This window comes from Scyliorhinus canicula, unplaced genomic scaffold (assembly GCF_902713615.1).
Source record: "Scyliorhinus canicula unplaced genomic scaffold, sScyCan1.1, whole genome shotgun sequence".
In the NCBI taxonomy this organism is placed as follows: domain Eukaryota; kingdom Metazoa; phylum Chordata; class Chondrichthyes; order Carcharhiniformes; family Scyliorhinidae; genus Scyliorhinus; species Scyliorhinus canicula.
In genome coordinates this window covers 3,292,929-3,307,820 of record NW_024055744.1, presented here as the reverse complement: position 1 = coordinate 3,307,820, position 14,892 = coordinate 3,292,929, and the positions used below count along the sequence as shown (strand labels likewise).

The window sequence follows — 14,892 nt, the reverse complement described above, 5'->3', positions numbered from 1 at the left end:
TGCCTTTCCATTTGAGAACTGTAGCTAGGGCAGCACGTGGAGCAGTGGTTAGCAGTGGGAAGTGGGACTACAGCTCTGGGTCACTGTCCATGTGGAGGTTGCACATTCTCCACGTCTCTGCATGGGTTTCACCCCCACAACCCAAAGATGTGCAGGTTAGGTGGATTGGCCAGGCTAAATTGCCCCTTAATTGGAAAAAAATAATAATAATAATTGGGTACTCTGAATTTATTATTTTTAAAAAAGGATTATTTGTAGCTTCCCCACCAATCAGTTTTTCCATTATCCTGAAGTGACCTTATTTTATCAGGAGTGCACTGAAGTGTGTTCCTAACCTCTCATTATCTAAATTTCCATTCACCATTTTTCTGTCCACCTGACCCAGTCCATGGCTTTCTCCCTCATTGTCTAAAACACATCAACAACTTTTGGATAATCCTGGTCATACATTTCAGTCTATATCATGGATATATCCCAGAAAACTGTGGAGCCCCACTGGAAACAGACGTCCAGGCATAATTCAGACCCGGATGTGACTAACAGCAGCAACAACAGCTGAATCCAAACCCTGCTGTTGCCTGTGAAGTTGCTGATGTCTGTGCAGGTTGTTTGACTGAGTGAATTTCCTCCCACACACAGAGCAGTTAAACAGCCTCTCCCCAGTACCGCTCCGACGTGTGGGCCACATTGTAGCACAGTGGGTAGCACTGTTGCTTCAAAACTCCAGGGTCCCAGAATTCCCGGTTTGGCTCACTGTCTGTGCGGAGTTTGCACGTTCGCCCCATGTCTGCGTGGGTTTCCTCCGGGTGCTCCAGTTTCCTCCCACAGGTCCAAGAATGTGTAGATTAGGTGGATTGGCCATGCTAAATTGCCCTTAGTGTCCAAAAAGGTTAGGTGGGGTTATGGGTGAGGTTGGAGGTATGGGCTTAAGTAAGGTCCTCTTTCCAAGGGCCGGTGCACTCGAAAAATGAAAATCGCTTATTGTCACGAGTAGGCTTCAATGAAGTTACTGTGAAAAGCCCCTAGTCGCCACATTCTGGCGCCTGTCCGGGGAGGCTGGTACGGGAATGTTGGGTGATGCTGGCTGATACGGGAACGAGGCTGATGGGCCGAAATTCTATGATTCTATTTCAGTGTGAATTCGCTGGTGTTTCAGCAGATTCGGTTTACTTTTAAATCTCTTCTCAGTCAGATCATTTAAAAGGTTTCTGATCAATGTGAACAAGTCGGTGTGTCATTGAGTGGGATGACTGAGTAAATTTCTTGTCACACACGGGGCAAGAGTACGGCCTCTGCCCAGTGTGAACTCGCTGGTGTTGCAGAAGCTGGGATGAACATGTGAATCTCTTCCCACACACGGAGCAGGTGAACGGCCTCCCCCAGTGTGATTGCTTTGGTGTCTCAGTAAATCCTTTTTAGCTTTAAAACTCTTCTCACAGTCAGCACATTTAAAAGGTCTCTGATCAGAATGAACAACTTGGTGTCTCAGGAGGTGCCATGACCGAGTGAATCCCTTCCCACACACAGAGCAGGTGAATGGCCTCTCCCCAGTGTGAATGCGTTGGTGTCTCAGTAAATCCTTTTTAGTTTTAAAACTCTTCTCACAGTCAGCACATTTAAAAGGTCTCTTATCAGAATGAACAAGTTGGTGTTCCAGGAGGATTGATGACTGAGTGAATCCCTTCCCACACACGGAGCAGGTGAATGGCTTCCCTCCAGTGTGATGGCACTGATGTATCAGTAAATCATTTCTGCTTTTAAAGCTTTTTTCACAGTCAGCACATTTAAATGGTCCATGGTCAGAGTGAACCTGACGGTGAGACCAGAGGTTTGACGAAGCATTAAATCTCTTTCCACATTCCAAGCAGGTAAATGGCCTCTCCCCAGTGTGAATGCGTTGATGTAACAGCAAACTATTTGTGCTTTTAAAGCTCTTCTCACAGTCAGCACATTTAAAAGGTCTCTGATCAGTATGAACAAGTTGGTGTATCAGGCGGTGGGATGACCGAGTGAATCCCTTCCCACACACGAAGCAGATGAATGGTCTCTCCCCAGTGTGAATACGTTGATGTGTCAGTAAATCCTTTCTGCGTTTAAAGCTCTTTCCACAGTCAGCACATTTAAAAGGTCTCCGATCAGTATGAAGAAATTGGTGTGTCAGGAGGTGTGATGACCGAATGAATCCCTTCCCACACACAAAGCAGGTGAATGGCCTTTCCCCAGTGTGAATGCGTCGATGAGTTTCCAATTCAGACGGGGAATTACATCCTATCTCACAGTCCCCACATTTCCACGGTTTCTCCATAGTTATCGACAAGTTATCAGGTGCAGGTGGGATACAGATTTGATGTCACTGTCAGACCAGCCGTGATGTTATGAAATGGTAGAACAGGCTCACAGGGCTGAATTTCATATTGCTGCTTCTTGATTCCTTTGGTGCGAATGTCCTTATGTCTCTCCAACTTGGATAATCAGTTGAAGCCAGAGTACGGTGTGTCCCTGATGTAAATGCTGCAATTTATTTTCATGCTGTGTGATTGGTTAAAGCGCAGTTCCAGCTAACTGTGGAAAATTACGTAGATGTCTCGGTGCTTTTCCAATCATAGTAATTTTTGAAGTCTTTTCCGCAAAGACAAAACAGACAAACATTTCTCCTTCCACGTTGAAAGGCCGGTCCTGATGAATCAAGTGACTCTGGCAGATCGCGACATGATGTTCCATCTGCAAATATTCTGTAAAAAGAGATACATTGAAATACTGTGAATATATAAACAGGCCATTCTGTCACAGATTCTGCTGTTGTCCGTAGTCGGCACACATCTCCGACTGTCCCCCGATCTTATCTCAGCCTTTCAGCTGATTTTCGATTCCATTTTCTCTCATGCGTTTGCCCCGTTCCCTTCTGAAAACATCTCAGCACTTTCTTCAGCTCATTTCCATGTAATGAATAACACATTCTATACATGTGATGAATACATGTGTCAGTATTGCCCCCTTTGATTTATTCGTAACTCTTGTATTTATGACTCAATGTTTATTCCTTGTTTACGACAGAAAAAATGCCCACTCCATTTATTCCTTCCTGAGAGCTGTAATCTGTCATTTTACAAAAGTCATCACAGTCACTCGAGGACAGAAATCGCAAAGGGACAAACCTTTCTGTTAGATTGAGTTTGTTGAGTGTAAATTCTCGCCTTCTAATCCCCTGTAAAAGGAGTTTACAAAAGCCATCACTGTCAGTCCAGGATAGAAATTCTGAACAGGCAATTCTAGTTTCTCTGGAACATTTTTTCCTCTCTTGTTCCCCCAAAGCTGTAAATCCCCGTCCCACACACTCGCTCTCCTCCCTGGGCTGAAATCCAAACCCATCTCACCATCTGCACCATTTCTTTCCTCCACTCCCAGTTTTCTCCCTCCCTCTCCTCTGCCTGGGTTCAGTTCTCCAGCTCCTGTCTGCAGACTGACAATAAAATCAATGGGTCTTAATTTGGGGTCTCCAGCGGGTGTTTGTGAATCTTTCCCACCCACCTGCCAGGGTTTCCTTCCTTGCCAAAGATCAGAGTCGTCATTGATTTGAGTGCAAAGTGTCAGCTCTTATTTATTATCCCCCCTCCCCCCCACCCTGTGATGTGAACCATCCCCCAGTGTGTGAAGCAGGATGGTGCCCGTTAACCTGGGCCTGTTCCCGGGAGGGAGGGAGAAGCTCCGCAGCTGCAAACCAGGGAGCTGACAATGATGGTGAAGGGTTTGCTCCAGCTCACAATGCCCGGGGACTGATTGACGGCGGGTTGGGACCAATAGGAAGAGTGGGCGGGGCTGGAAGACCAAAGGAGAGTGGCTTGTCCACCAGCCAATCAGAGTGAACGGGAGGCGGAGCAAAGCCGGGGCTCTCGCTCCTTCCGCATGCGCCCGGCCACCCGGGCCTGTCTCGGGGAAAAGCCCGAGCAGCTTTCGCCTTTTCAGCTGCCGTATCCGAGCTTCATATTCGGAGCTTGGGCTACACGGAGTGTTTATGAAGCCTCCCGACCCATCCGCCGGCTCCATCCCTCCCTCATGACTCACCCGACTGAATTTATGTGTAAATTCTCCACTTCTGACCGCGGCTGATTATTTCCACCCGACCCCCTGAAACCTTGGTTGTCATCGGTACTGCGCATGCTCCAGCTGACATGCGGACCGGGCTCAGCCCCGCCCCTCATTCACTCCGATTGGTTGGAGGACCCGCTGCACCATTCGTTCCTCGAGGCCCAACCCTCTCTTCCTGTTAGTCCGGTGTTGCCGTCAATCACTCACGGGACATTGTGAGCTGGAGCATGCGCATTGCTGATGCTGGACTCAGCCGGGCGGATTCACTGAAACCGGTGGAGGCTGCAAACCCCAATAAGAAGTTTCCGGGCCCGGGTTTGCCCCGAGGGGGGGACAGCTGCGGCCTGCTCCCGGTGACAAGCCTGAGTTAACGGCCGCCGTCTTTATAGAGGCTGCAAATCTGCAGGGGGCAAAACATCAGAGATAGAGTTTGTTGTGAAACCAATGGGATATTGTAAAACAGGAGGTCAGGGTTACAGTCAACAACAACAACTTCTATTTATATAACACCTTTAACATCATAAATCATCTCAGTCAACGTCACAGGAACATTATAAAACAAAGTGAGACACCCAGACACAAAAGGAGATATTAGGGCAGGTGACCAAAAACTTGGTCAAAGAGATGTGTTTTAAAGAGAGTCTTAAAGAATGTAAGTGAGGTGGAGATGGGGAGGTTTAGGGAGGGAATTCAGTGCTTGGGGCCGAGGGAACTTAAAACCATGGCGGAGTAATTAGAATCGGGGGTGTACAAGAGTGCCGGATCAGAGCTGTGCAGATATCTCAGGGGGTTGTGGGGCTGGAGATGACAGGCACAGGGAGAGACGAGGCCATGGGGGGATTTGAAAACAAGGGTGAGAATTGACTGGGAGCGAATGCAAGTCTCGGAGCACAGGGATCATAGGGGAAAGGAACTGGCTGTGAATTAAGACATGGGTAGCAGACTTTTGGATGGCTTGAAGTTTACAGAGGTAGAATGTGGGAGAGCAGCCAGGTGTGTAATGGAATTGTCGAATTGGGAGGTGACGATGGCATGACCGAGGTTTCAGCCCCAGGTGCACAGACACAGGAGAGAGACCGGATAATGTAACGTAGGTGGAAACGGGAAGTCTTAGTGATAGCACAGACATGAATCCAAAGATGTGCAGGTTAGTTGGATTGGCCATGCTAAATTGCCTTGGTGTCCAAAAAGATTAGCTGGGGTTACTGGGTTATGGGGATCGGGTGGAGGTGTGGGCTCAGGTAGGCAGCCTTCAGGATGTGTGGCAACGCAGTATCGCCAAGCAGAAACTGATAGCCAAGTATAAAGGCCGTGGAATGCCCTGCCTGCAACAGTAGTGGATTCGCCAACACTAAGGGCATAAAAATGGTCATTGGATAGACATATGGATGATGAGGGAATAATGTAGATGGGCTTGAGAGTGGTTTCACAGGTCGGCGCAACATGAAGGGCCGAAGGGCTTGAACTGCGCTGTAATGTTCTATGGCTACAGCCTCAAACGGGACCTTGGATTCATGTTGCTTTACATTCACCCCCCACCATCTGGCCTGGGCTTGCGAAATCCTACCAACTGTGCTGGCTTGAGACAATTCACATCTTTAACCTATGATTATCCCTCTCTCCAGTTGCACCGTCTGCACCTGTAAAGATTTAATTACCTGCAAAGACTCGCATTCAAAGTATCATCTTGCATCATTGAATTTGTCTATATGTGTAGAACCCCCTCTTCATTCATCTGAGGAAGGAGCTGTGCTCTGAAAGCTAGTGATTCAACACAAACCTATTGGACTTTAACCTAGTGTTTTAAGATTTCTTACTGTGCCCACCCCAGTCCAATGCCGGCATCTCCACATCTAGACCAGTAAAGCAGAGAACCAGGCGGAAGCTCTGGGGACCGGGGTTCCACACGGCAGATCAACTCAGCAACCCAATTCAAGGGCAATTCAGGATGGGTGTAAATGAATAATGAAAACGTCAATCATGTAACTTTTCCACACACAGAAATTAATGGTGTTTGATAATGTTTCTGTGCGGTTTTAAACCGAGGACCTTTGAGAAAACATGATCAGCACTACACTACAGAAACAGGGAACAGCGCTTAGCGCACTGACCGAGAATAGTAAACTGTGTGTCCTTATTGCCCTGAAGAACCTTCTATTGTGAGAGTACAATTTGATTGAAAATTAGGCAATTGTGGAGAAATTGATCTGAGATTAGAATCATAAAATGCCACAGCACATTAGAAAATCATTCACAACTAACACGTGTGAACTCTGACTGCGATTCCTGCCATTCTCCATCACAGAGTATTTTGCAGGGTATCATTTGGAACTTTGTGTAAGGTAATGCATTTGTTTAACTATTGAACAATAAATAACAATGATACAACTTATCTGCAAATTTAGATGAGTAACGTCAATAATGTTTTGAATAATAATAATGAGGGACATTTGGTGTGTGAGGGGAACGTGATAACCAGTACACTGAAAAAACAGCTGATTGGCAATGAGCCCATTGGACTGGTGTTTGGAAAATATGTTGTGTTATCTGTAAAAATGATAAAAGTCGAATAAATATATAGATTGAAAAAGAGCAAATCGATTAGTCTCAATGTCTTTCTCTCTTTCTGTGAACTTGAAGTTTCTCTTTTCCAATTATTCTTCCAATTTGCTTTTGAAAACGGAGTTTCTGCAGAATCCTTGCTCAGTTTGATTTAATGAGAACGTTCCCCTGGTCCAATGACCAGAAGATTTGGACATGAAGATGGCATAGTTTACGATATAAACATTATGTAATCATGCAATTGGTTTCATATTGAATTTACAAAAGTGTATTTTTCTGCTGAAGCAACTTGTTATTATTTCTGAGTTGATGACAGAATTTAATTACATTTGATCTACATCCTGTTTCCAGAGTCTGTCTATTAGAGAGGGAAATGATTTGTAAAGCTTAACAAAGCCCTCTAGAGATTATTTTGCTGAAGTAGTTTACTTTATTAGATTTCAAATGAACTATGAAATGTAGAAATGACCGCCCAGCAAATATCTACGGGCAAAATGATTTCCTCTCATTCAGTAATAACACAATTCTTGCGTTCCTTCGAAAAACATCAAACAATTTTACTCAGTATTTGTTCCATTACTCAAAAAGTGATATTATTTGATATTTATGTCCTCATCTCAAATTGAGACTCTATGAAATATACAACATTGAATTGCAAACATAACAGACAAAGAAAATAAATCGAGTCACTGAGTAATATAAGTTCTGTTGAGTTCATTTGAGATTGGCCACGTCAGTTTTTAAACACAATCAAATACCTTCACAGGTAGGAGATTAAAGAATGATAAGTTTATTATATTTTACCCTCTTTGTTCTGGGTATGAAATGAGATGAGGAGAAATTTCTTCAACCAGAAAGTGGTTAGTCTGTGGAAATTCATATCACAGGAAATAGTTGGGGCCACTACATTGTATGTTTTCAAGAAGCAATTAGATACAGCACTTAGAGCGAAGGGGATCAAAGGATATGGAGGGGCAAGTGGGATTAAGCTATGGAGTTGGATGATAAGCCATGATCATAATGAATGTCAGAGCAGGTGCCAAGGGCCAAATGATCTCTTCCTGCTCCTATTTTCTATGTTTCTATGTTTCTATGTAATCCCTTCCCACACTGAGAGCAGGTGAATGGCGTCTCCCCAGTGTGAACTCGCTGGTGTTTCTGCAGGTGAGATAACTGAGTGAATCCCTTCCCACACTGAGAGCAGGTTGACAGCTTCTCCCCAGTGTGAACTCGCTGATGTATCAGCAGGGTGGAGGAATTAATAAATCCTTTCCCACACTTACAGCAGGTGAACTCGTTGGTGTGTCTGCAGATTGACTAACTGTGTGAATCCCTTCCCACACTGAGAACAAGTGAACGGCCTCTCGCCAGTGTGAACTTGCTGATGTTTCCGCAGACTGGATAAATCACTGAATCCCTTCCCACACTGAGAGCAGGTGAATGGCCTCTCTCCAGTGTGAACTTGCTGATGTCTCCGCAGACTGGATAAATCACTGAATCCCTTCCCACACTGAGAGCAGGTGAATGGCCTCTCTCCAGTGTGAATTCCCTGGTGTGTCTGCAGATTGGATAACCAAGTGAATCCCTGCCCACACTGAGAGCAGATGAATGGCCTCTCCCCAGTGTGAACTCGCTGGTGTCTCAACAGATTGGATAAATCACTGAATCCCTTCTCACACTGAGAGCAGGTGAATGGCCTCTCTCCAGTATGAACTCGCTGGTGTGTCCGCAGGTTGGATAAATCACTGAATCCCTTCCCACACTGAGAGCAGGTGAATGGCTTCTCCCCAGTGTGAGTTCGCTGGTGTGTCTGCAGGTTGAATAATTGTGTGAATCCCTTCCCACACTGAGAGCAGGTGAATGGCTTCTCCCCAGTGTGAACTCGCTGGTGTGCCTGAAGGTTAGATAACTGAGTAAATCCTTTCCCACACTTAGAGCATGTGAATGGCCTCTCCCCAGTGTGAATGCGTTGATGAATCTCCACCTCGGATGGGACTCTGAATCTCTTCCCACAGTCCCCACATTTCCACGGTTTCTCCATGTTTTGGGACTCCTCGTGTCTCTCCAGATTGGACAATCACTGGAAGCCTTGTCTACACACAGAACATGTGCACTGTCTTCTCTCACTGTCAATGGTGTGATGTTTTCTCAGGTTGTGTATTTGGTTGAAGCTCTTTCCACAGTCAATTCACTGGAACATTCTCACTCGGGTGTGTGATGTGTCGGTCTTGGACAAACATTTCTCCTTCTCGCCGATGATATTCAGAGTCCGATGATGTTCAGATCAGAAGGAATCCAGTGAGTTTGTCACATTGCGACATGACGTTTGAGATTCTGTCTATAATTCCTCCTCTTCCAATATCCTTTAAAAACAATTTACAAAAGTCATAATTGTTAGCACAGGATAGAAATTCAGAACAGACAACTCTAGTTCCGATGGAACATTATTTCCTCTTTTGTTCTCCAAAAGCTGTAAATCTCCGTCCCACACACTCTCCCTCCATTCTCACTCTGCTGTATCTAATATTCACCCTCCCAATTCCCCTGAAGGTGCTGATTCATGTTGATTGACAGATCCAAGCTCAGCTCACTGCTTCCTGAACAGGACACAGAGATTAGAATAGCAGCAAGAGTCGGCCATTCGGCCCACCGAGTCTGCTCAACCATTCAATGAGATCCTTGGCCGATCTACCTCAGCACCATTTTCCTCACACGATCCACATATCCCTCAATATCTTCAAGATCTAGAAACCTATCAATATTTGTCTTGAACATACTTGATGACTGAGGCTCCCCATTCTTCTGGGATAGAGAATTCCAAAGCTTCACCACATCCTTGAGTGAAGAAATCCCTCCTCAGCTCAGCATTCTCTCTATTTTCTCTCTCTAACCCTTAACTCCATTGTTCATCAAATACCTGTCGAACCCGTGTTTGAATATAATCAATGACCCCCAGACTTCGCTGCTCCCTGTGGTAGAGAAATGCAAAGACTTAGCTTCAGAACATCATATTCTTTTTTAGTGTCACAAGTGGGCTCACATTAACATCGTAATGCAGTTAGTGAAAAGCCCCGAGTTGCCACATTCAGGCACCTGTTCGGGTACACAGGGAGAATTCAGAATGTCCAAATCGCCTAACAGTACATCTTCCAGACTTGTAGGAGGAAACCGGAGCACCGGGAGGAAACCATGTAGACACGGGGAGAACATGCAGACTCCGCACAGACAGTGACCCCAGTGGGAATCGAACCCAGGCCCCTGGCGCTGTAAAGCAGCAGTGCTAACCACTGTGCAACTGTACCGCTACATTAGATATATCTCTGCCCAATATTAATTTACTGTCCCTGAAATGTCAGCCATGTCCTGGGGAAACCAGCCCTTTAATTGGGAACATTTGGAAAGAGATCATCTTTTTAACTTGACAAATAAATGAATCAAGCTGAGGGAGACTGTTGTCTCGGTTTTAGTAGTAAGGGGCACTAGGACCTGGTCCGGAACAGACTATGAACTATGAAGCACCGCCCATTATTGACGTCACCGCAAACGCGCGTGCGTACCGCTCCATCTGAATCAAGATGGCGGCTGTTAAACTAGGCCTGTTATCGGGAAAAAGGTCCGAAGGTGCAAACGCAGGACCTACAGGTACGTGTTCCTGGTTTAGGGCCTTCACGCGGTGTTTAAAAACTCTCTCCCTCCAGAGCTGGCTCTATCGCTTCGTTCGGATTTCTACATCCTTTCCCGCTACCCAGGAGACAAAGAAGCGTCTCTTTCCCAGGCGCCATCACACACTGCGCATGCTCTAACTACTCCCAGGCAATGCGCCTGCGCACTGCTGTCCTGCGGTGTCAAAAGGGGACAGTCATCACCGCGGGGAATGCCGGGTAATTAACGCGCCATTGATCATCCCAATTAGTGAATAGTGATTTTTGTTTGCTATGTTGTGAAGATTGGGTGGATGGGATAAAAATTATACATAAATCCAAGTGAGCAGGCCCTCAATTATAAACCAGGGGCTGTTGAGCACAGGGCTAAATCGCTGGCTTTGAAAGCAGAGCAAGGCAGGCCAGCAGCACGGTTCGATTTCCGTAACAGCCTCCCTGAACAGGTGCCGTAATGTGGCGACTAGGGGCTTTTCACAGTAACTTCTTTTGAAGCCTACTTGTGACAATAAACGAATTTCATTTCATTTCAGAATGAAAGGGGGTTACAAATTAATTTTCATTGAGGTACAATGAAAAGTATTCGGCTGGACAAAGTCCCCACACCGGTGTGTAAGTGTTGGTGGTTTACGCCAGGAAAATTGGCACAAAACAGCCACTGATTCCTGCTCCGAAGGAGGGAGGGTGGGGGCCAGCACGGAGGCAGCGTATAGCTCCCATCTCTAGCTTCTGATACGGCCTGGAGGATTGCTAGGTCAGTGGCCACGCATGCGCAGGGTGAGGCCATCAGCAGCCTTGCTGTGCTTCAAGGCAGACTATGCCTGCGGCCCCGGACCGCAAAAGTAGTATCCCCTTTGGCCGCTCGCATGCTGCAGACCGCCTGCACAGTGCTCCCAATTGAAGCCCCCACTGCCCGCGGATTGGCCCTCCCCTGACTGAATATGATGCAAGTTTCCCGAACGGCTGGGACCATGAGAATTCGCATCGTCGGGAACTCAGCCAGTTGGAGACGGAGCACCGTGGGGCGGTCCTCAGGCAATGGCCTCAGACCATGCAGCGTACTCCTAGAATACACCGATTTTCAGAGGGCAGAGCTTCCGAAAACCGGTGCCGACCCCGAGTTCGGAGTCAAAACAGATTCTCCGCCCCGTCACCGAGCACGATTTCCGTGTCAGGGATCAGAGAATCCAGTCCCTTGTTCTGCGTACAATCCAGACAGGTCATTCCGTAGTTGAAAAATAGAGGACATACAACAGATACATAATGTAAATGCATAGAAACAAATACCGGGTGAAGCACTACTCAGTCGAGAAGTTCGTGGAGAGATCAGATCAGTCCATAAGAAGGTCATTCAGGAGTGTGATAACAGCGTGCAAGAAGCTGTTTTTGGATCTGTTAATGCGTGATCTCAGACCTTTGTATCTCCTGCCCGATGGGAGGAGTCATTGATTCTGCTGGCCACTTTCCCAAGACAGCATGGGATGTAGACAGAGTCAATAGATGGCAGGCAGGCTTGCGTGATGGACTGGGTTGTGTTCATGGCTCTCTGTAGTTTCTGATGGTCTTGTGCTGAGCAGTTGTCACAGCAGGCTGTGATGCAGCCAGAAGGATGTTTTCTATGCTGCATCTGTAAAAACCGATAAGAGTCAACGTGAACATGCTGGATTTCCATAGTTTCCTGAGGAAGTATAGGCGCTGTTATGCTTTCTTGGTCGTAGCATCGATGTGGGAAACCCTATCCATCTAATATTGGAAAATAGATATCTAATGAGAGGGAAATCAATTTGTGTATCCTTTTTAGTGTGGCCAAACCATCTAGCCTGCACATCTTTGGGTTGTGGGGGTGAAACCCACGCAAACACGGGGAGAACTACCAAACTCCACATGGACAGTGACCCAGAGCCGGGATACGAACCTGGGTCCTCAGCGCCGTAAGCAGCAATGCTAACCACTGTTCCACCGTGCTGCCCCCCCCCCCCCCCCCCCCCCCCCCCAATGTCTCATTCTTAAAGTGTGTCACCTCGTTCTCGTCTTTCCCACGGGTCCAAACCGCAGTGGACTTGTTGGGTCCGGAAATTTCCAATGCGGGACACTAAAGGGAGGTAGGTTCCAGGAGAAATTAGTTGTTAAGCAGTCGTTGTTCCAACATTGCAATAGAATACAGCATTGTTTGATTAACAAGTATATCCATTGAGTGTTTCAAGCTACCAAGGTGTTCCAAAATACATTTTGATAGAATTACACGGAAGGAAAGAGAGGAAATAATGGTACATTGAAACTAGAATTGTCTATTCTGAATTTATATCAATCACTGACAGTGATGATGTTTGTAAATTCATTTTACAGAATATTAGAAAGGAGGATTTACAGATGTGAAACTGAAACCAAACATCATCTGACAGTCACTCAATTCATCAGCTCCTGAAAATCCTCAGACCTTGAATGCTGAAGGAGAAATGTTTGTCTCTTCTGCCTGTGAGAAACAACTTTAAATATCAGTGCGACTGGAAAGACATTGAGACAACACACCCGAGTGAGAGGGTTCCAGTGAACTGACTGAGGAAAGAGCTCAAACCAGTTACACAGCCTGAAGAAACATCAAGACATTCACAGCGAGGAGAAACTGTACACGTGTCCTGTATGTGGAGAAGACTTCAACTGATCATCCAACTTGGAGAGACACAAGGACACAGGCACCATGGAGAAACCATGGAAATGTGAGGACTGTGGGAAGGGATTCAGTTATCCTTGCCTGCTGGAAAACCATCGGCGCAGTCACACTGGGGAGAGGCCGTTCACCTGCTCTGTGTGTGGGGAGGGATTCATTCAGTCATCTGGCCTTTGGTCTCACCAGCGGATTCACACTGAGGAAAAGCTATTCATCTGCACCTCCTGTGGAAAGAGGTTCAGGCATTCTTCAGCACTCACTGTACATCAACGCACTCACACTGGGGAGAGGCCGTTCGTCTGCTCAGAGTGTGGGAAGGGATTCACTCAGTCATTTCACCTACTGTCACACCAGCGTGTTCATAGAGGTGAGAGGCCATTCACCTGCTCTGTGTGTGGGAAGGGATTCACTGGATCATCCCACTTGCTGTCACACCAGCGAGTTCACATTAAGGAGAAACCATTCAGCTGCAATTCCGGTGGAAAGAGTTTCAGACAGGCATCCTCCCTCATTGTACACCAGCGGCTCCATACTGGGGAAAGACCGTTTACTTGCTTTGTGTGTGGGAAGGGATTCACAGTTTTACCCACCCTTCTGAGACACCAGCAAATTCACACTGAAGAGAAACCATTCAGCTGTACATCCTGTGGAATGAGTTTCAGGCAGTCATCCAACCTCACTGCTCACCAACGCATTCACACTGCGGAGAGACCATTCACATGCTCCGTGTGTGGGAAGGGATTCAATCGGTCGTCCAACCTCACTGCTCACCAGCGAGTTCACACTGGGGAGAAACCGTTTACCTGCTCAGTGTGTGGGAAGGGATTCGCAAAGTCTTTCAACTTGCTGGCACACCAACGCACTCACACTAAGAGACCATTCAACTGCTGTGTGTGTGGGAAGGGATTCACTCAGTCACAATGCCTCCAGAGACATCAGCAAGTTCATCAATGACTGCAGGGATTGGATTCTGCTGTTGTTGCTGTTGTTTAGTGTTGACGGTCTGACAATATTTTGTTCCTGCTGGTGTGAACCCCTATAACTGCTGGAACTTAATATGCTGAAAATGTCATTTATTGTGGGGGCTACAATGTCTATTTCCATCTGTGATCTTTGCTCTTAATTCAAGAACTCTCAGCAGAAACCTGTTTAGAATTAATTTATGAACTTTTGCTTCAATTCTAAACCAATCTTTGATGTAAAATCTACAATTCAGCGTCTGAAAGAACCAACTGCAGAGCTCAAAATATATTTTTTCAATGGCTCTTCTTGAGATTTTCTCGAGAGCTGCTTTGATGATTTTAAGGAGTTAATTTTTGGTTTCCAGGGTCTCCTTTTCCACTCTCACTAACTCCTTTATTAAGTGATGTAGTCACGTAATCACATTACCGTCTGTATTTGTGTTGAGTATTTTTTGAGTTTGCTTCTTTTAGTAGATAAGATAGCATAAATATCAAAGACTGTGTACATATTAAATGTTTTAAATTGGAATCTATAAATAAGATGTTTTGGTTAATTTATTTGAAAAGGAAACCCCCTTACTCCATTTCCAAAATGAGAATTCAAACTATTTGACTCAAGGTAACTGAACAGGTGCCGAGTGTTTATTAGATCAGACGATGGAGCAGGAAAAAACTCACCCGATTCTGATCTTCATTGTGTGGATTTACATTCAAAACCCCTCGATAACCTCACTCCACCCACTGAGATCAGCTCAGACCTGGCGTTCTGTATATTGTCTGTGAGCGTTCAACTGCAAATAACAGCAGTGAAGAATGAAACCTGGATCTCAACTTGTAATTTGACAGATGTGATTAGTGAGTAAGTTCACAATACCCGATTACTCCAATTCCTGAGCTGTGCACCCCACCTCCTGGGATATATAAAAATAATTGCATCTTGCTCAGCAGAACGGGG

The 14,892-nt window shown here is 46.0% G+C and overlaps 2 protein-coding genes across 3 annotated transcripts in view; one reads left to right on the top strand and one right to left on the bottom strand.

Moving 5' to 3' along the window:
- The window catches only part of LOC119960845 (zinc finger protein 2 homolog), a 32,364-nt gene extending 17,930 nt beyond the window's left edge, over positions 1–14,434 (top strand). Inside the window, exons 1-2 of one of the 2 annotated variants that reach the window (XM_038788433.1) lie at positions 10,203–10,290; positions 12,654–14,434. In XM_038788433.1, coding sequence (XP_038644361.1) covers positions 13,006–13,929 — 924 coding nt within the window. In that variant the 5' untranslated portion in view covers positions 10,203–10,290; positions 12,654–13,005 and the 3' untranslated portion in view covers positions 13,930–14,434. Of the gene's footprint in view, positions 1–10,202; positions 10,291–12,653 lie in introns of those variants that run through there. The other variant, XM_038788434.1, reaches the window with a different exon arrangement.
- On the bottom strand, positions 7,788–10,488 carry LOC119960848 (gastrula zinc finger protein XlCGF7.1-like). Its single transcript, XM_038788439.1, has 3 exons — positions 10,289–10,488; positions 9,426–9,617; positions 7,788–9,011 (listed from the first exon to the last, which is right to left on the bottom strand). Exon 3 carries the CDS (start codon positions 8,687–8,689, stop codon positions 7,928–7,930), a length of 762 nt encoding a protein of 253 aa, XP_038644367.1. The 5' UTR covers positions 8,690–9,011; positions 9,426–9,617; positions 10,289–10,488; the 3' UTR covers positions 7,788–7,927.
- Positions 14,435–14,892: the final 458 nt, after the last annotated feature.